At 33.2% G+C, this 22,297-nt stretch overlaps 1 protein-coding gene across 6 annotated transcripts in view; it reads right to left on the minus strand.

Moving 5' to 3' along the window:
* The window catches only part of LOC128207943 (transport and Golgi organization protein 1 homolog), a 33,352-nt gene that overhangs the window by 8,301 nt on the left and 2,754 nt on the right, over positions 1 to 22,297 (minus strand). For 4 of the 6 annotated variants that reach the window (XM_052911158.1, XM_052911157.1, XM_052911156.1 and 1 more), the window contains exons 2-24: positions 18,940 to 19,073; positions 18,355 to 18,444; positions 17,484 to 17,738; positions 16,303 to 16,422; positions 15,777 to 15,879; positions 14,846 to 15,400; positions 11,931 to 13,592; positions 9,217 to 10,934; positions 8,750 to 8,878; positions 7,853 to 7,889; positions 7,155 to 7,243; positions 6,659 to 6,736; positions 6,279 to 6,461; positions 5,809 to 5,913; positions 5,583 to 5,614; positions 5,045 to 5,135; positions 4,297 to 4,363; positions 3,771 to 3,917; positions 3,295 to 3,433; positions 2,689 to 2,790; positions 1,096 to 1,156; positions 687 to 722; positions 38 to 105 (exon numbers count right to left, since the gene is read on the minus strand). In XM_052911158.1, coding sequence (XP_052767118.1) covers positions 38 to 105; positions 687 to 722; positions 1,096 to 1,156; positions 2,689 to 2,790; positions 3,295 to 3,433; positions 3,771 to 3,917; positions 4,297 to 4,363; positions 5,045 to 5,135; positions 5,583 to 5,614; positions 5,809 to 5,913; positions 6,279 to 6,461; positions 6,659 to 6,736; positions 7,155 to 7,243; positions 7,853 to 7,889; positions 8,750 to 8,878; positions 9,217 to 10,934; positions 11,931 to 13,592; positions 14,846 to 15,400; positions 15,777 to 15,879; positions 16,303 to 16,422; positions 17,484 to 17,738; positions 18,355 to 18,444; positions 18,940 to 19,073 — 6,001 coding nt within the window. The remainder of the gene's footprint in view (positions 1 to 37; positions 106 to 686; positions 723 to 1,095; positions 1,157 to 2,688; positions 2,791 to 3,294; positions 3,434 to 3,770; positions 3,918 to 4,296; positions 4,364 to 5,044; positions 5,136 to 5,582; positions 5,615 to 5,808; positions 5,914 to 6,278; positions 6,462 to 6,658; positions 6,737 to 7,154; positions 7,244 to 7,852; positions 7,890 to 8,749; positions 8,879 to 9,216; positions 10,935 to 11,930; positions 13,593 to 14,845; positions 15,401 to 15,776; positions 15,880 to 16,302; positions 16,423 to 17,483; positions 17,739 to 18,354; positions 18,445 to 18,939; positions 19,074 to 22,297) is intronic. The other 2 variants (XM_052911159.1, XM_052911160.1) reach the window with 2 other exon arrangements.

Consider the following 22,297-nt stretch of genomic DNA (forward strand, 5'->3'; position numbering starts at 1 on the left):
ACAGTGGACCTAAAGGTTGTAAACTTTCAGAACTTACTTCTGTCTGAGCATGCCACACTCGTGTCGGGATTCCTTCAATTCACGCTCTGCAGCTCGCGTGGCCAACTGGGATGTAAAAAAATACTTTATATACATATGCTTACAAGCTTATTAACATTCCAACATAAATTTGTTTTTCAAATCTAATTTTAGAATAAACCAATTCATAATTTATTTTTTCTTGGCTCTTGTTGACATGCTCTTATTGTGTGAGGCTGTTTCAGTCATCTACATAGTCTTTACATTTACATATCATCAGAAATAAGTAAACTAAACATTTAACAAAATTACAAATTTATTCAGTACATGACTATTGTAGAAACAATTGTTTTCTTAACTAGGAAAAAGCATAACAAATGAAATTAAATTGTAAAATTATGCCATGTGATTATTAGAGAGGTCGCAAAACACTACTTGGATAGGTGTGTGTATGTGTTGACTGCTTTTTGTGAACTGTCTTAACCAGGTGTGTGTGCTTATGGACTACTTTTTGTGAAGTATGTAATCCAGGATTGTGTATGTGTGAACTACTTTTTGTTGATCCAGGTATGTGTACATTGTACACGTTAAAAAAGCAAAATTTTGCAAACACCTTTTAAACTTAACAGCAACATTCACATATACATACAAGAACAGGTAAAACATACCCAATTTTCATGCGCTTTCTTCTCGTTTGCAGCAATCTAAAACAAACCCAAACAAGTATGATGAAAACAATGGCATTGCAAGCTGATGTCAACATTTATCTGATTCTTTTTGCAGCGATGAGATTGAACTTGCAGCCAGAGGACTGAAGCCTATTCGGCAAGGGGCTTGGCGGCGCTTTGAAACCAACCATTGACAACATGAAGGCTATAAGAATATCTCAAAACATCTTTGAAAAAATGAGAGAAAATAATGTGAACAAGAGGGGCAATATGCTACTCAACTAAGCTTATAGATTTCTTTGTAAGAGATCCCTATTACGCTGACAATTAAAATTAATAAATCATTTATATTACATCTCATTGCATACTACATACGGTAGATATAAATGTGTAGAGGATGAACATTCACCTGAGATCTGAAGTCTCTTTCAGCCTTTGTGATTTCTGTTTTGAGATCATCCACTTGTTGCCTGAAATGAAAATGAAAAATACTTCATAATTGAGGTTACTGTGACCATTGTTACTGAAATGTATTTACCGAGCTGGAGGTTTGTGAACTGATCCTTGTAACACTAGAAATACTTTAGCAACTTGTCAAAATCATAATTAACACACTGATAAGTGTAATTAATGTTTCTAAATTTAAACAGAATGCAAATTCAATAATAATAGATGTAGTAGATGCTGTTTTCTAGGGATATTAAGGTTTGTTGATGTGATTTTGGCCTTAAATGAAGAAGGTCTAGATAGATGCACAAGAAATGTAATCATCTTAAAAATACTAGCCTTTGTAATTGGGTTTTCAATTAAAAGATACCTGGCCACTAATTCCCCAGTTAAAAATAAGTGCCATATGCTCAAATATCTTCTTTTTTTCTGTCCCTACACAAATCATACACTTTTTTTATATTTTGATCATTAAGGTCAAGTGAGTTACCAGTACGTATCTATTATTATGTTTATTTTGTACATTTATCTAGACTTTCTATCTTTATATCAACAATTCTACTGGTTTCATTAAATAAAATATTATATATAATACATAGTTATATTCATATTCAAGATTGCGTTATAAGGCCTTCAGCTCATACAAACAAGAGCTGTCACAGAGACAGCGCGCTCGACTTTTCCGCCGCTTTTCGGTGTATGGATTGAAAAGTTTTGGCAAAACATGCATAGAACACTGTTAGATTAGATTTCAATGCAATACATGATGTGCTGAGATATTTATATAAATTGAATGGAAAATATTTGAGATGGTACGTAATTTCTAAGTCGAAAAGGGGGCATAATTTTGTCAAAATGCTTGATAGAGTTACCTCCTCCTGTGTACAGGTTGGGGGTATGATGGTGAACAAGTGTGCAAAGTTTCAAAGCCAGATGTCAATGGAATTTGAAAATATTTGAGGTGGTACGCAAACTTTAAAGTAAATTCTAAGTAAAAAAAGGGCATAATTTTGTCAAAATGCTTGATAGAGTTACCTCCTCCTGTGTCAAGTTGGGGGGCATGATGTTGAACAAGTGTGCAAAGTTTCAAAGCCATATGCCAATATTTGAGGTGGTACACAAACTCTTACAAAAACTTTAACATAAGTGGTTACGCCGACGCTGACACCGACGCTCGGGTGACTAGGATAGCTCTCCTTATTCTTCGAATAGTCGAGCTAAAAATAACTCTGATATGTATACAAGGATGATGAGGGGTCAAGCAAACATAGACTCGTTGTGAGAGAACAATTAGGCCAATTTTCATCATGACTGAAATTTTTGGTTTTCTTATAAAATGATAACCAAGTTTTGATGACAACAATTGCTGAATATATTACGTATGAGTAGTTTCACCCCTATTTGTTAACCTTTTGTTAAAAAGAATATTAAGGACATAAAAAGTATATATATTTATAAAAAATCATATAAAATATGATCAAATATCATGTTTTATCCATCCACTTAATATATATTAAAGTGACAGTAACCATAATATTCATCTAATCATGCCCACCTGTAAAGCTCTTTCTCCTGTGATAGCTCCTGTGTGAAAGAGTCTGAGGACTGGAGCTTGGAAATGTTTTGGTTCTTTAGCACCTCCTGCTCACCCAGTTGCCTGAAATGAAGAGCATACTGTACATCAGTATGGCTGTCTGAAAATTGGTGCATACTGTGAAATCATACATGAGTAAGATTGCCAGAAATTACAGGAATACAGTCCAAACCCACCTTGTCAATCTCTGATAATGTATAAATTTTCTGGTAGTGTCAAATTTTCCCCCGGTCCCTAATTTATTCCTTCATTTTATATATATAAATAATTCCGCTTATGTCGATTTTTCTATCAAGATTTTTTCGCTATGTCGAAATCATATTTCAGTGTCTGTTGTTCAAAAGAGAGATCAAAGTGGAAGCACATGGAGTTCAAAATGGCAGCACAGAGAGTTAAAAATGGCAGCACAGAGTTTAAAATGGGTGACAGAGAGTTCCAAACCGGAGCATGAAGAGTTTCAAACCAGAGCACAGGGAGTTCAAAATGGGAGTAACTGAGGCGGAGACACAGGTTTTCTGCATTAGTGATAATAGCTGAGTTTACAAGATTGAAAACATGTGTGCAAACCTTGTGAGCTCTGTCTCTTTCTCCCTGAAGTATTTGGAGAGGACTTCCAGCTTAGTCTGAGCTTCCTGGCACTGTCTCTCAGCCTTCATTTTGTCTGTCTGTCCGCCCTCCAACTTGCGCTTCAATGACTGCATCTGGTCTGTAAAGATAGATGGATTGGTTAAAAAAATATTCCTTTTAACTCTTGTCTAAATAAATAAATAAATAATGAAACCAAACCATTAAGCAATTTTCATTTTAATTGTGAATTTACAGTACTGCAAAAATGAAAAATTAGACAGCAAGGTTAAAACGAATCCCTTTACGATGCAGCTAGCACATTTGCTTCTTACCAAAACATCTGAAATTCTATTTTAATTCCGATATGCCTAACAACACAAGTCCACATTATCACAAATAGTTACATAAACAATGAAATGTTAACACAACTTGCTTCACAAACGTTTGAAAAGAAATGAAATTTTAATTGCCCCTACCCTCCATTTCTTGGCGAGACTCAATCTCAATGGCAAGTTTGTTGTTGAGGACGTCCCTCTCCTCCTCGACAGCTCGCAGTGACGCGTTCACACGAGAAACATCCATCATCTGCTTTAATTTCTCACTGAGATCTGCAGGTGTCTCATCTAAAAGTCAAACATTTGTCAATCATAAACATTAATGATCTTATTCTATAGCCTCGAATATTTGTGTGTTTTCAGGTTTAATACACGGTTTCAATTTTTTTATCAGTGATTAATATTTTCCATAAATGCATTTATGTTTGTTATAAATGTGTTACATGTATATATTGATTTTTAATATGAGAGTCACTTTAAGCATTTTTTCAATACCATGGACCAATTGCGTTTAATAAAATTGAAAAACTTATCAGGTGTTGAATGTAAATGTTCATTAGAAATACAGTTTGGATAGTTTCCGTTTCGATTATTGATTACACATATCTATTTCAATATTATAATAGATTATGAAATTTGTCTGATATCTACCACAAGCCAACATTACCTTGTTCTTCCTGGATCACGTCCTCTCCCTGGAATGCCTTTACCTGCAGGAAACAATCCCGCAACACCTGTAACACATCATATATCCTATTAATACATTGCAAACAGAACATGACCGGGAAGATCAGTACCAGTACATAAAACGGGCCTTAATGTCATGAAAATACTCAAGCCCAACTCACTTTTCTACAATTATGCATAGTATTATTCAAAATTTCTTATGTTTTACTCATCTCTTACGGAATATCTTGATAAACATCATTGCTCAATATTTTTAAGAATGATGTTTCATGAGCACAAAATGTTCTTCAGTACAAACATAATAAACATAAACATGTATCAACAATATCTATGAGATAGTGTGCATTTAAAAAGAGTGAAACAGAAAATTTTGAATTGTGCTATGCTCCTATGTGATAAAATGCTTTGAGACTGATAACTGACTGAGTTTTTTGTGACTGTTGCATACCAAAATTATGTCAAGAATCAGTCATATTGTGGATACTATCTGTATCAAGTCCCATACAGCTATAAATGTAAAATTGCATAAATCAAGAATGGGTTTTCCAAGGGCAAAGAAACAATATGTCAGTCAAAAGTACACAGTCATCTTGGTGAAAATGTGTACTGGATATCTGAGCAAATTCTCATAATCTTCTGAAAATAGTTTGTTCCACCTGGCCAGCCAGGCTGACTTAACTGATCCCTTCAAACTTTATTTGCTGGGAAATATTAAGGCCTGGGCATACCTCGAGTTCATTTTCCTTGAAGGCCAGGTCCTCCTGCATTCTACGAGTCTCCACGCTCGACTGCTCCACCTGCTCAGACAACTCCTTCACTCTGCAAACAACACACACATGAACTGTAGATCATGTAACAGTTGAAATGCCATTCTTACAAAATATCAAGATGACAGAAGATGAAATCATATTTAGAACTGGTGACAAATGACCATTAAAAATCATTTGAAATAAGAATGTCTCAACATGACCTTGCCATTACCAAATATTTACAACATAATTCGGGTAAATCCCAAATCCCAAATTAATAAGCAGAGCTTTTTCTCTGTTAATTACTTGATCTTGAATCTTAGAACCTCAAATAGAATCTCTGATATGTCTCCAAATGAGCTTGCTACATACTCATTACAGGCAGTCATCCCTATAATCATATCATTCCTTAAATGAATGTCAAGAAACCTGCAGATTGACTCCGGTCAAACTGCCCATTTAACTTTATCTCTGTCCTAAACAATTCATTTAAAGACAGCAACATATAGGAGCTTACTTCTCAGACCAGTCTGTAGACTCATCTTCCAACTGAAAACAGAGGCATTTATCATAAAGTATCATGATATAAGCATTTTTTTATAATTTATTATTTCATTCTTATTATTATATGTAAAATGTATCAACCAATACATGATCATGCCTGCTTAAGAAAACAAAAATTTATACAACTTCCAACAGATTTAATTAAAAAGATTTTTGGAGAGAAGCGTAGCCTGTCTGACCTGTTGTTTCCTGGTTTCGAGACGCCGGACCTGCTCTGTGAGACTCTCCACCAGTTGTGTAGCCTTCATTAGCTCCTCCCCCTTCTCTGACAGGCTTGTAAATGCCTACATGGGTACAATTTATTCTAATGTTAAATGCACGCAAAATACCAAGTGACATTGAATTATACATGGCTTTGGACCTTCTTGCATGCTTTCCACAAATTATTATTTTCATTCATGTTGCATGTATTTTTTCATGTTTCATTTTCGACAAAATAAATCATTTTTCGAGTTTCATTTTTGACATAATATACCATTTTTCAAGTTTCATTTTTGACAAAATATACATTTTTTTTAAGTTTCATTTTTGTTTTTAAGTTTCATTTTAGGTTTTCATTAAATATATCAACGTTAATTGAGCTGAAAATATTTTATTAATATTAATTTGTTTACACGAAAATATTTCACAAAACAACAGACGCTCCTACCTTTTTCAAGGCAAGATCTGCCTCATTAGCCCTGTGTTCGAGGTGTTCAACATCTGTGGCATAGGCCTCCACCTCTCCTGACTTCTGAGCACACTCTTGCTCCAGCTCGGATATCATGTGCTTGTTGTCTGTGATCTCCTGGTGCAGCATGGAGACTTGTTGCTTTAAAGACTCGTTATGGAGCTGGAGACACACAAAACATCATTATACACATGCACAGGTCAAAATAGCAAATACCAGCAGGCTATTGTATAAAACTGGTTACTTCTTTGGTTTGGTTAAAGTAAGCAAAAAACTACATGTGATATTGACCACATTGCCATTGAATTAAGGAGATGCAGACATAAGCGCATTCTTTTATAAACAAACCAATGACAGACCTGGATGGTTTTGAGGTCTGTTTCAAATGTGCCAGAACTCGACTGCTGACTGTCCACCTCCACTTTCAGCTCAGAAATCTGGAATGAGTTGAAACAATACTTAATCAATATTTAACTTTAATCATGAAGTTTCACAGTAAACGGTTTCCTGTCATGTGACCAGTGTAGAAAAATCAATATTTCAACACCAATGAATAATGAGTCAGGCAAAACAATGAGCAAAACATGTATATATTTGATGCTGTTTGAAGTGTGTCATTTCTAAATAGCATAATCAAATTAATGACTTGTTGAGAAAAAAAATAATGATATTACAAACAAAGCGATTTAGTACTGTGCAACCCTTCTGACATGTCACTTCAGATAAGATTAATTGTTATTAATTGTTTAAATCTCCTGGAACACATGGACAGGAAGTTTGAACAAAGTTACCTCCCTTACAATAAAGCAAAATTTAATGTATGAAAATAAACATATTTTTATTTTTATTTTCTACCTTCTGCTCTTTGAGTTGCACTTCATCCTCAAGATTCTCCTTCTCCTTGGTCGCAATAAACAGTTTCTCCTCCAGGGAGCGGATAACCACTGGAAAACAAGACTGGATCATTATTGTCAAGTGGTGCATTCAAAAATGATTCACATAGTGAAATAAAATTGTCACTGAATATCAAGAATGAACACTTGGAAGGAGTGACATTTCGAAATGGTTCACAATATAGACTAACAAAATGTTTAGTGATTTTCCTGTGCCTTCCCCGGGTCATCAACATTTGATCAAACATTCTTTTTGTTGCTGTTGAATTCAGGATCATCTTAATACAATCCCAATTTCTCAAAACCTCTTAAGTCCCTTATAACAGGATTAAGCTAAGCTCACTATTATTGTATTTCAATAATTTGTGTAACATCAACTTTTTAAGTGTCTTTATACTTTTGGTAGGAATTATCTTTATGATAATCACAATAAACCATTTTCCATTCATCAAAATTTGATTTAAGTATGTATTTCAGCTAATTGAAATAAGCTACTTAAGCCTGTTAAGCTTAAGAAGTTTCGAGAAATTGGGGCCAGTACTAAAGCATAGACAGGGAGCATGTAAAGGGCTCATATAATACTATGTCAGATTAATTAAGCAATAGTAAGCAGTACTGTACAATATTGAAGTAACAAGTCTTCTCTCTCATGAAACTTACCAAGAGGGTCCTTTTTCTCAAGCCTTGTTTTTCCACCCTGGAAATAACAGGACAATTCTGAATGTAGTAACAATATAGTAAAAACAAGAATATCAGATCTGTTAATTTGAAAAACATATAGCACCAAGACAAATTCAACATAATACAAGCATGAAGTTTAAACATCGAACAAGCATGAAGATAAAACATCGAACAAGCATGAAGATAAAACATCATACAGAGATGAATATATTGAAGATCATATAAACATGAAGATTAAACATCATACAGAGATGAATATATTGAAGATCATATAAACATGAAGATTAAACATCATACAGAGATGAATATATTGAAGATCATATAAACATGAAGATTAAACATCATACAGAGATGAATATATTGAAGATCATATAAACATGAAGATTAAACATCATACAGAGATGAATATATTGAAGATCATATAAACATGAAGATTAAACATCATACAGAGATGAAAATTAAACATCATACTAACATGAACATTAAACATCATCCTAACATGAATATTAAACATCATACTAACATGAACATTAAACATCATCCTAACATGAACATTAAACATAATACTAACATGAAAATTAAACATACTAACATGAACATTAAACACCATACTAACATGAAAGTTAAACATTATACTAACATGAACATTAAACATCAATCAAACATGAATATAAAACATACATTTTAAACAAGATACAAATGTGAATAGAACTAAGTCCGGTAAATAATTCTTTTAAAATATTTAGAATACTGGTAAAACACAATTAGGATTTTCAATGTCAATAAAGAATAATTAAATGATTGTGCTAAGGTATGTTAAGTTATGAACACAAGACAAAGTTTTACTGTTTGATAAAGAATCTAAATATTACTTACTGTACACAAGCATCCTACACATGTAAGGACACCCAGAACGCAGGTGGATAGCATTGACACAAGCAGTGTAAGGGGTGGGGACAGACCCAGGGGCTCCTCCTCCAGCATTGACTGCATGCTTCCTGGCAGCTGGAAAACATAGTTTATCAATAATAATTTCTGTTTGAGTGGGTGTAAAAATAAACCAAAAAACCCCCCGCAAAAATAGCTTATGATGCTTGATACCATTTCCTGTGTAGAAACCAGTACATGTGCACTGCCAAAAATGTTTACTTAAACTTAAAATGAAACAATTAAATGAAGACATGCTTTTATATTTATTTGAATTGGGTTCTGTAACGATATAATCTGCTCTTCATGTAGCTTAATGTTTGGCATACTATGAAAAATGCCCTTGCTCTGTGCCTATAGTCAAAAGTTTAAATCATTCATCAAATTTAAAAAAAAAAAATGTACAATAAACTTACTATGTCAATCAATGCTTTCAGGGTCTGTTCCAGTGTTTTGACGACATCCACTCCAGGCTTGTTTTCATCCTCTTCTTCCAGGGCAGGATCAGGCACTTTCCTTGAGAGCATGTGCTCACTGCTGTAAGGGTCATCAGTGGGTGGGGTATCAGTAGGCGGAGCAATTTCATAATCTGGCATTGGCTGGGTAGTTGATTCTTTAAAGTAGTCCATAACATTTTCCATCATGTTTTTCTGATTTGGGTCATTGTTGTTTTGATCAGTGTTTTGGTTAACTGAATCAGTAGTTGTTTCTGTTGATTCTGTTACGCCAGTTGACAACGGTTTTCTTGAAAGGTAAAGATCTGTTTTGTAAGCATCCTGGTCCAGGGAAGGCTGGACTTGATCCTGGACAATATGGCTATCTACAGTCTCATTGTTTTGTTGAAGTTCTGTTTCCATTATTACTTTACCTGTTTCAATTGGCACTGTCTGCTCCCCTTCACTTGCCATTGAATGGAATTCAAATGATGTTCCAAGTGTCTGTGCAGTTTCACTTAGTGTTTGTGTTGGATATAATGTGTCAGCAGTTTTTGTAGGGACATCTTTAAATGTGCCTGTTGCTGTAAGACTATCTGTAACTGTACTTTGACTTTCAACAGCAGGAGTAGAAGTTGTATCAAGTATTCCTTCAGTTTGTTCAGAGGAAATGGTTTCAGAATGAATTTCTACTTCTGATGGTGAAAGTTGTGTATCTGTCTGACTGGGGATTTCCTGTTGAAGGTCAAGTTTGTCATCTTTTGGTAAATGCATATCACTGTCAGATTGCATTAAAGGCTGATATTCTGTACTTGCAACTTGTATACTGTCTTTAACATCTTGGATTTCAGAAATATAATTTGCTGGTATATGTGTTCCATCAAAATCTTCAAATTCAGCAACTACTGTTGAAGGTTCAATCTGGTCAGAATCTGTCTGTGTTGTATAACCTTGAACAATGACTTTTGTTTCCACTAAGGATTGTGTTACAGAGGCCACTGTCTCATCCAAATAATCAGCAGCAAAAGTAGTTCCATCAATAACAGTACCTTTATTTTCACCAATATTAGTACCTTGTGTTTCTATAAACTCGGAGCTAGAGGTTGCGTCAATCATTGTTGAATCTGTGTTCTCAGTTTGTGTCTCTAAACTTCCAGTTTCAATAACAGTGTCTGATAGAATATCAGCAATTGACTCATCATTTTCATTAGGTAGTTCACTCACAACTTCTTTCTGTACAGGCTCTTTTATTTCCATTTCTTCTACAGTTTCTCCTCTCTTGTGTATTTGTTCATCATCAATTTCCCCCTGTTCATTAACAAACTTTAAACTTTCATCATCATCAGAAGGATCAGTCTTATCCTTAGCCATTGCTTCAAATGCCTTCTCAAATTTCTTCAAAACCTGGTCAGTTTCAGCCTTTTCTTTATCACTTTTTGCTTTTTCTTTTTCTTCTGACATAGCCTCAAATGCTTTTTCAAATTTACCAAGAATACCTTCATCAATAATATCTTCTTTTTTATCTAACTCTTCAGGTGTTTGCTCATTTCTACCATCTTCCCTTTTACTAGTAACATCTACTGGCTCCTGGTCTATATTTTCTGTTCCAGATATTTCTTTGACCTTTTCTGGTTCAGCTTGTTGAATGTCTTCTGTTTTTTCTTCCTTTTCAACTTCTGCCGGCTTGGAACCAAAAAAGGCTGAAACGATATTGAAATGATTTTACTGTCAAATTCATTAAAAAGACATCCTCACAGTATGTAAAAATGACAATTATAATAACAAGTAAAAACGCTGTTTACAATATCAAAATTCTCTCTTAAGTTAATGATTTAAATCATTAGGAACAAGAAACAAATCCAAGTTGAACAACTACCAATAGTAATAGGTTTTAAATGTTAATATAGAAAATTATTGATACAGTAATGACGGTAAATAACAATTAATAAAAGATATGCAACAAAAGCTTCTAGCGAAATATCTTCAACTAGCCCTGAAACCTAAAAGAAAGAAAGCTTAAAAATCCCTTTAATGGTTTGTTAAAACATTTATTAAGTCAGGCAATATATAACATATATGTCTGCAGGGAAACACACATACAAAGAACTGATTAAACTTTAAATGCCTTCAATGGTTTGTTAAAACAATTATACTAAATCTATATTATTTTAACCATATATAACATAAATGTCTGCAGAGAAACATTAATCCAAAGATCTGACTAAGAAAACACATTCCTTAGGTAAGAGGCAGCTTATTCTGGTAAACAAAATCATAGCAGAAATACAAATAGATAGATAACATAAATTCATATATGTTTTGATAAAACCACTTATAAAAACTTCATAACTGAGAATTATGTTTTCACACAGAATTATTTCTGTTCCGAATTTTACTCTAAGAATCAATTAAATTTGTGTTAAAAAATATTATTTGAACATCTCTGGTCAAACCATTAAATGATATATAGAATTCCTTATAACAATAAAAACAAAATGCAATAACTGAAATTAACAGTGCTATTGATATGTGTCTAACAAACATGTTAATCAGAACTTTCTTCTATATCTAGTAGGCACTATTGTGTTAGTATGTACATGTACATAAGTAGCTGAAAACAAAGAGAGTGAGTTTGAAGAACACACACAAGCTGTGACAGATGAGTCTAAAACCAGCAACACAGTGCAACAACAAACCTCTGGCCCTAGCTAAAACACTTTCCCTAGCTGCAGTATCAAGTGGGTCAGCCACCTTATCTTCATTGGTAGTTTTCTGGTCTTTTTCAGAGTTAGGTTTATCAACATGCTCTTCAGATTTCTGGACATTTTCTTTGGAACGATTTGTTGAGTCAGCTGTGCTTTTACTATCATCATTTTTAAGACCTTGACTTTTGACTTCCAATTGACTGTTTTCTTGTTCAATTATTTGTCTTTCAATTTTTTTGTTTTTAGTTGTAATTTCATTAAAATCATGACCAGTGGCAGTTTTTTCAGTTAAATCATCACTTTTATCATTTTCCCTCTGTCCATCAGCTTTGTTAAGGTCAATGGATTTACCAACACCAGCAAAGGAACTTAAATGATTAATAGTCTTATTTTCTTCCCTTAAATTGTCTTTTTTATCTGACTTTACTTTAAGCATCTCAGTAATTTCTATACTTCCATCTATAATCTCATCATAAAGAGAATCTTCAATTTCTGAGTCTTCATTGTTGTCATACAAACTTCTTGACTCCCCTTTCTCCATAGACGCAGCCCATCCTTCAGCCATTTCAAACTCTTCCTCCTCCATTTTCGCAGCAAGTAGATCATGGAGCAAGTTATTATGATTATGTAAATGACTACTAGAATGTTGAGCTTTTGCAGCTAGTTCAAATTCATTAAAATCTGTATCATCAGTGTTCTCCAGCTTACTTGCCACATTTTTATTGGTCAAGCCAACTAATGGTTCAGTGTCCATAACAGTTTTCATTGTAGTATATGATAAAGTTTGATCTGTGTTTGGAAAAGGTTTTGTTGGTTGTATAGACGAGAACTCTGTAGTACCAGGTATGAATGTTTCAGAACTAACTGACTGTTTCTTTAATTCAGAGCTAACTTGACTTTTGTATACAGAATCAGGACCAGCATTAGTTTCATCAACAATTGACAAATCAGTTGCTGTATTTGGGGCTATGGCAGCAAGCAAATCCATATTAGTTTCATCCAAAGGATGGGTATTAGTGGATTCACTGTTAATATCTAAAACAGGTGTTGGGCGTATCATATCATGTAAATTAAGGCTTTTGGTTTCTGTGCTTGACTCAGTGTTTACTTCAACAGGCTCAACATGCTTGTCCATGCCTTTGATATTACCCATTGCAGCATTCTGATCTGTTACACTCAAGGTTGAATCTACATGTGAGTACAACATGCTACTTATATCTATGTTACCTTCGCGTGTATGATCCCTGTGCATTCTAGTATCTTCATCTTCCTTTTCATCACTAAGATTAACTTCTCTTGCATCAACCTGTGGTATGTTTTCTATGACCTGTTGTTTGTCAAGAAGCTCTTTAGCCTCAAAGGTATCTGTATCACCAATGTGATATTCATGTTCATCATTATCAGGGGCTGACTGCATTGTGCGGTCTTTTTGTTCAAAAGATGCCCTTTCCTTTTGTTTATCCTCATTGCCTACCTCATTTAATTGTTCAGAGTGTTGACTCCCTGCATTTGAGTCACTTTGTTCAATTTTTGTTTCACTCTTTACCACATCAGAATCATGAGAAACAACCATGTTCACATTAGGCTCATTTACATCATTTTCCTCATCTTGAATTGTTTCGGCATTGTTTGTTACATCTTCAACCTTTCCAGCTATAATATCAAGATATATCAAGATATACAGTTTCAATACCATTAAAAACAAGATCTCAAAAACTCATGATTAACAGAATACAAATGAGTATATCCAGTACTGTAGCCACTAAATGCAAACATACATATGAGCTGCAACAAGCAAAGATGTTATTCAGAAAAGAAGTGTCAACTACCTCTAAATGTACCATGGACTTTAAAGGTTGATAGTATATAAATTTGAATGCATTTTATGTACAGATAAAAATAAATTAATAATATTAGCCTTTTTAAATGGGGTTTTCAATTTATAGCTACATGGCCACAAAATCCCCAGTATCGCAAATATGTTTTTATTTGTACACAAATCATATGCTTTTTTTTGTTTTTATCGTTTAAGTCAAAGGAGCTAAACATAATAAATCATTAAAATTAATATGCTTCTTTTCTGCATATACCTAGACTGGGTAAGGTGTAAAACCACGGGTCAAATTGACTACAATACCAATATCTGCTTGTTGCCGATCATATATTGGTTCCACCTAACACCAAGTCTCTAACACAGCGGTGAACATAATGATGAAAGCATTGATTTTGGTAATTCAGATTATACTGTGTTTAAAACAAGAAAGTAAATAGTTAATACAAATTATAATGATGTCATACATTTCTACTGAACTGCCCGATCCCAATATATATCATGTCAATTTGTTTCTTTTATTTATTTTTGTTTATGTATTTTTGTTGTTTTGTGATTTTTTGCTATTTACACTGCGGATATTTTCACAAGTCTTTCTGTTTCAGTGCTGTACTATTTTAATCACTGTAAAGCATGAGTTATCATTGGCACAAAAGAAACAAAAACAAAAGCTGAATTTCTGTGCAAGATAAATATTGATTTCACCTGTTATCACAGAAATTAAATATGCTACAGTACTCATAAAAGTATTGCACCATTCAGTAATCCCATTGTGACAAAAATTGATATTGCACCAAAATTCAACAAGTAATCTCGCTAAACAATAACTGCCGTATAACGTTTCAGTGCAGGGCACCTTACCTTCCGAATTTTCTGCAAGATTAAAGTCCAAAAATACAATATATAAAGAAAAGGTAAAAAAAAATGACAAGGCATGTACAACAAACTCACGCTTACCCTAAAGAAAAAATATGAAAAGAGCATAAAAATAATGTAGATTAAAAGTTCACAAAGACATACAATCTTTTTTAAATGCCTCAAAGATAAAATACTTGAAATAAAAACAAATACTTACCACCAAACATGCTCCCCAGTATAGATCCCCCTTCCTCTTCTTTGCCCGGTACTTCAGTCTCATCTGATTTAACACCAACTGTATCTCCTTCAGCCTTATCACCTCCATCATGTTTTTTTTCCTGCACCGTAGCACCATCCTCTGCTGGTGGCTTTTCTGTAGTTTTCTCACCATTTGTTTCCTTTGCAATACCATCTTCAGCTTCAACACCTTCTGCATTTTTTTCAGCTGATTCAATATTTTTTTGAGTTTCTTCTGCATTTCCTTCCACTTCAGTTCTGTCATTTTCAAGGTCAGCACCATCTACTTCTGTACTGTCATCTTCATTGACTATTGTATCTGCTTTTATTTCTGGCATTCCCTCTGACTTTTCATCAGGATTTTCTGATAGCTTTTCTTTAGTAGTTGAACTGTCAAGGTCTGTATCATCTACTTCTGTACTGTCTTCATCTGGAACTTTATCATTAGGTGTTGGAACAGGCTTATGTTCTTCCCTCATGTCATGCGGTTTTTGATCTTCTGGTTCTTGTTCAACCTCATCCATCTCCGTCTCATCTGAAAGGGAAATTTCAAGTTTATTCTCGAGCTTTCAGATGTAGCTATACAAAATATTCAGCTAAAATAAAAGTGATCAAGACCACAGCAAGCAGATGTCAACAGTCTTCTCATTGGATCAAAGGGTATTACTTTACAATTCTTCAACCCAATGTTATGGAACTTGCTACACATGTATGTATTGTCCTTGTGAACATCATAATATACAAAAGCTCATTTTAATAACTATCACAGTTTTTAATTTAACACACTATCAGCCTTTATGATCAATCTGTTATAAGAGGTAAACGAAATCCCTTTAAACATGTCAATTCCTTTCTCTTGGCATCAAATAAGTATCAAAATCCCTTTCATTTCTTGCACAAAACACCAATACCTTCAGATATATCCGTCTCATCTTCAATCTCAGTTTCATCCACCTCTGTATTGTCAGCAGGCACATTTTGATCAATATCATCATTCTTCTTATCATCTGTTTCCTGTAGTAAATTAACACCTCAACTATTACTTTTCAGAAACATAATTTTGCCGTCTGTTGTCATACCAGAAACGAATAAATATTGCAAAATATATTATGGAAATAAACTATGTTATATAGTTCCATATATATATATATATATATATATAAACTAAATTATATTTTAATGAGAGAAACAATAGCGTGAAAATAATGTACAAACACATAAACAATTTTTTTTATCAGGGTTTTATAATGAGAATCTCTCCTGTTTATATTTATGTATGTGAGCACATGATCAAATATTTCATGTTTAAATTTAAAAATAAAAGTTAACAAGGATGTCATAATTCACTTTGTTAAATTAAACAAAGTTCTGAACATTCGGTCCTATGTCCCTTTGAAACTGTTAGAATGACCAAGAACAATGTGTTTGGGCACAAACCTGATGTTTCTCACTACTCTTTTCCTCCTCTGAGATGTCTGTTTCCTCATTTATCTCTGTCTCATCCACTTCAGTCTCATCTCTCTCTGTTTCATCACCTTGTGCCTCTTCTCGTACATCCTTAAGTGTTTATAATAAAATAAACTTTTGTTAGAAAATGTGAGCACATCTCTGTTTCATTGACAGAAATTTTACGTTTTTCACTACCATTTAACTTAGTCCTGGAATTAACATGTCACTGGATGTCATTCAAGCATTTAATTAACCAAAGCATTTAATTAACCAATGAAGGGATTATATTTCGTCAATTAATATAAGCACACAGTATTTGTATGTATAATCCAATGAATTATTTTTACAACCTCGGACAAGAGGAAGAGCATGGCTCTTAATCCATTTTTGTTAGTTGGTACTTTTTCGTTTGATATCACAATTTTCACAGTAGAAATTACAATAGACATTAACTAAGGGGTTTGAATTTAATTTTCCAAGGCAGAGGTTCTCATTCAAGTCCTGTTTATTGGTACATTTTTGGTTAGTATCACATTTAGCCTTACCACAGTAGAATTACATGGACATGGAGTCAGGGTTCTAATTTAACTTTCCAAGGAACTTGCAATTTTTTGAGAGTGCCTTATGATCAAAATGACAATGCCACTTAAAATTATTTTTTCCTTAAATAACATTGATTTGGACTATTAACAAATGAATGCAAGGGTACCATGATAATTTCATTTAATAATTCAGTTGCGTAACCAATTTTTACCACTCGAACATCCCTTGCAAGTGAAATAACTATATTTTCAACATAATCTCTGGGTCTTTTCAGTTTTTGTTCTGTTTTAAAATAAGTTATTGAAGAATGACCCTGTACGACAGTGTTATGAAGTAAATACACTCTGACAGTTATGAATTATTCCATAGACCAGCAGAGTAGGCAACATGTTGAACTAAAAACCCACTTGCAAACTTAAATTTAAGTCATTCACAATTTTTAAATATCAGTCGCATTTTACGAGTACGCTGTCCAAATTTGAACCTTGTATACTAAAATTTACAGTTAGTGAACAAAATATTGCGTCAACTACTTCCTGGATAATGCCTTTAAGGACACAGACTTGGGATTATGAATACAGTGAACTAAAGGGGTCACTAACTGTGATTTAAATTAAATTTAGTACCTGTGTATTAGTATTTCTCTGATCAGCTTGTGCCTGCTGTACATCTTGACCAGTCTCTTTAGCAGCTTCTGTCCCCCTGGTCTCAGTCTCAATAGCGTCCATGGCCTGCTTGACAACAGGGACAGTTTCTGGTTCCCTACCACTGGGAGGCTGGTCCCCTGCAGATGGTTCCTGGTTTGGAGGGGGCTGCCTTGTAGGTTTAGATTCATGGCTGGCTGTTCTGCCCATTATCCGGTCCTCTATTGGAACATGGGGCTGAAATGGGGTAATTTTGTATTTGTATGGATTTTTCTAATTATATATATTTTATATCAATTATACAGTAAGAGAAAATATTACACACGTCACACAGGCTTATGAAAAAAGAATCTTTTTGTCATTACTTTCAAACACATCATATCGAAATACAAGAGCTAAGAATATAATAAAATGATGGTGCTAATGCTTTGAATTTACATGTACATCTATGTGTAAAACATATTAAGCTTATCAAACTAATTGCTTGTTTATCATGGTTTCCTGACCTTTCGTTTTCTTTGCAATAGACCCTAACATTTCAATTGCCGTTAGAGCAGAAGGCCATTATTTTTCTCTCCTTTTAATAGGGATAAGTTTTCGATAGTTTCTTGCACAGGAAAGATGCGTAAATGTACCCAAACAAAATGAAACCAGTTTCACTATAAATATTATATTCAGACACAACTGTATTAAAGAAAAAAAACAAATCCCGACTTAGCAACCCTATCTATTTTGATAGTGAAATCTGAAACAGTTTTTTGTTTCGGCCTTAAGTGAAAACATTTCATATATTTTTTTCAATTTAAACATGATGTAAAACATGACATTTATATGACAATACATGTAGCTTTACCTCTGTTTCTACAGTATGCTGAGGGTTTGGAATTTCTACTTTATATTCCCTCACAAAGGAGCGTGGAAAATAGCCTCTCTTTCCATTGACCTAAAACATATGATAAGCAATAATGTATGATTTTATTACCATCAGATTAGCAGAATGTTGTTCAATGACCTCGAATAAATGTTGACCAATTTATAAATTGACTTTGTCAGATGTCTATCCCCTTAAATTAAAGCCGTTATTATAATTATCTTTACAATTACAATCAGACAACCTTACTTTGAAAGTATATTAAAAAAAACTTTTGCGAAAAAAATCAAAAAATCTTTAAACTTGCAAATATCTATTATTTAGCAAATCTTTTTTTCATGACAATTTGATTAAATATCAAGAAATTACTAATGGGATGCACAAGTCTGCCACCAATTGGCCAACAGTTAATGTTTTTGCATGAATAGAATCAAAATGATGTAATTCTTTAAATATGATTTCTCTTAAATCCACTTCAAATTAATTTAGTATGTTACATGTAGTTAAGTGTTTAAGAAAAAGTCAAGATGAAATACATAAAAGTATTAATTTCACAATAGTTGTTACCTCTCCTCCCCAGAGGTCCTGCCTTGTGCCTGCAGACTTGCTGTACACATTAATAATGTCTCCTCTATCGAATGCAAGGAAAGCAGGATCTGTTGGTTTGTTTCTTGCTAATGATCTTGCTTTTGAAATAATTGCTGAAAGGGAGATGGTTAGAGAAACATTGATAAAACAAAATTGAAACCAAGACATTCACTATGTTTTAAGCAGGAATGCCAAAATGACATTTGACCTGGAATTTAACTCCAAAAATTCAAGAACTGCGGACAAACAAATGGTCAGTGGTTATAGGAGAAAGATAATACGGGATGTGATTAACCTGTCAGCTGAAACCATTTCAGGCCTCTTTGAGACGGATATATACATGTATAGGAAGTTGAAGTCGGAGTTGATTGAGGAGTTTCATCTTTCAACTAACACTTATCATTTTTTTTGTGCAAAGAAACATACGTAGAGATATAACCTCTTCCACCATCAAATGTTACATAAACATTGCTTTAACCTCAAATGTAGATCAAATCTTAAATGTGTGAGATTTCCAAGTCTTTTAGTGTCTGAGTGAGACTGAGAATGTGATTCCAGTGACATGAATGTTTTATTATTCATATTGATGAATAATGTCTTTCAAACAAGTTCTAAATTTTATCACATCAATACAAATGAGAATTATGCATCATATTTTACATATTTAACATTACTATTTCTTACCAATATGTCACCTAAGGTAAAGTGATGAAACACAATGTTTCCAAACTTATATATTCAATTTAGAAAATCTTTATTCACAATAACTAAATGAAGAGTGAAAACAACATAACAACAACCCAAGTTGAAATATTAACTTATTAATATCAATAAATTAAAAAAATCAACCAATATTGCATCATATCGAGGGCTCAACGCAACACTATTGTAACTGCAATTTTTACAGAATTTAGCTTTTTGGCATTTTTGAGTGTATTTTGTTAAGATGCATTAACTCATAAAATATTTTAGATGTATTCCTAAAATAAGTGTATCTTTAAAAATATTTGCTACCTAATTGTATCTCTGATGTGTTAAATTCCAAATTGCAACACTATTGTAACTCCAGTTACAATAGTGTTGCATAAAAATTATAAACACTTTGAAAAAATGTCACAGTGCAACACTATTGTAACTCTGTTATACTATATCACTATGATGTCATAATGTTTGATTACATCATCAGTTTCTTGGAAAAGAAGCTAAATATAGTAAGTACAATGTAGATTACAACTTTACAACTCCAAGTATGGAAGAAATCAATAAACAGTATGAAGTTTATTTATAGAATTATACAGGGTTGACCATGGCTTTTGGTTGATAATTGCCCCAGTGGAAGAAATAATTATTTTCACTGGGGCAATTATCAACCAAAAGCCATGGTCAACCATTATTATCCTGTATAATACATATGTTTTGTCATTTGTCAATGATTTCAAATGGATTTAAAGAACATGATTTTGTGGAACAATAAAGGATATGCATTATGATTAGCATTCGTACAATAGTGACTTAAGTCTTAACGTTTTAAAAATGTAAAATAACAAAATGGTTTTGAATGGCATTAGCTGTGAAAAATAACGAGTGACTGGAAATCACATTAGCAAACCTTTTCGTATGTGTTTTCAGAATAAGCCTGCAATATTCTCATTCTTCAAATATTTCATGTTTTACATTGGCTGTTTTGGTTGTTCACTTCAATTATAAGGTGGGCACAGCCAGGGTCGTCAAGCCTAGGAGCAATTTCATAAGCATCTCGACTTAAATGACTCTAGCCATTCTGCTGGAATAATTAAAAATTCTCAGCGAGTAAAGTAAAAAAAACAACGTTTCTACAAAACATTTCCTTGCCTCAGTGCTTTATGACCTTTAACGGATGTAAACATCTGGTACAGTTTCGGGTAGTACTCATTACTGAATCAAAATGTTTGCCTACCAAGTATACAGCGGCCATTCTTATTAACGTGAAATTGATGTCAGTCTTTACGTTCTCGTTCTCATCGGGCAATTATGCAATAATCGTAATAATCTCACAGGTTGGGACGATAATCATTAATCATATCACATCATAAGTGTCCACTAAAGATTGTGTCAATATTGCAATATAAATGCATAGAAATGTTTGAGAGGCTTGCGCTTTATACAGAAGTGTTTTACTTTTCATATAAACAATTTCTTATTGTAATAATATCTTATGAAATTATAAATTAAATAACAAGAAAAATATTATTATGTTATGTTCATTACAAGGTAAAAATAAACTGATTTCTTTTATTTTTTTAATAGTTGGCTGTACTGTATATGAAGATTAATATGTGTAACCATTCTAAACATTTTCTTTAATTATTTTTTTGTTATATTAATAGTTCAATTTTATTACAGATTTAACTTTAATTATGTGGCCCTGACACCATAGAACCATAATCTATTTAAGTGAATACCATGACATTTTGGTACATGTAGTTCAGGTGTTATATAACATCCCAATGCAATACAACGGAAATTAAAAAAAAAACACTCACTTTTTTAATACTATGGTCTAAATAATTTTATAATTGACCTAATTAGGAAAAATATCATTTAGTAGTGTCCTAAAATGTTAATACAAACAATGTCAACAAATCTGTTATAAGACCCTGATACAAGTCATTTAGTCCAGTCAATTTAATGTTTTTTTCATAAAAGTTCTTAGAAATATGCCATATTTGCATTCCATCCGATTTGTTAAGGTTCTGTGGGATAATAGAAGTATTTGCTGAAAAAAATGCTACTTTTTCTGAAAAAAGGGTTTTATCCATAATAACAACATCCTATAAAATATTTAATCCATTTTTTTGTATCTAGGAAACAGATAATATGTTGCAAGATTTTAAACACCAGGGACAAGCTTCCCATAAAGGATGTGACCGGCAGTGTGTTGCAAACTCAGTAGCTGCCATATGGCAAGGCTACCAGTAGCCTCATGCAAAGGGGGAGCAACAAACTATGGACAATCACACATAATTATTTGCAAAAAGATTATACACAAAATGAAGGAGATTCAATACATGCTGAAGTTGAGAGAGCATCAAAACATGACAGTGTGTATACAAGTGGGCAGTGGGCAGCAATTGTCCGAACTGCTTTACATAAAAGGCCATATTTTGTGAAAGAAATGAGTACGACTGACATTTTAGACATTAAACAGGTTGCAAGCAATGTGAATTTTTTTTCAATAACTGAAGTTAATGAAAAGGTCAAATACAATGAAATAAGGACGTTATCATATACCTCAGAGAGGCCAAATAGCTTCTTTTATCAAATAAGCTATATCATGGTCCTCAGAAGGAAGTGAACT

Source organism: Mya arenaria, chromosome 11 (genome assembly GCF_026914265.1).
Source record: "Mya arenaria isolate MELC-2E11 chromosome 11, ASM2691426v1".
Taxonomy (NCBI): domain Eukaryota; kingdom Metazoa; phylum Mollusca; class Bivalvia; order Myida; family Myidae; genus Mya; species Mya arenaria.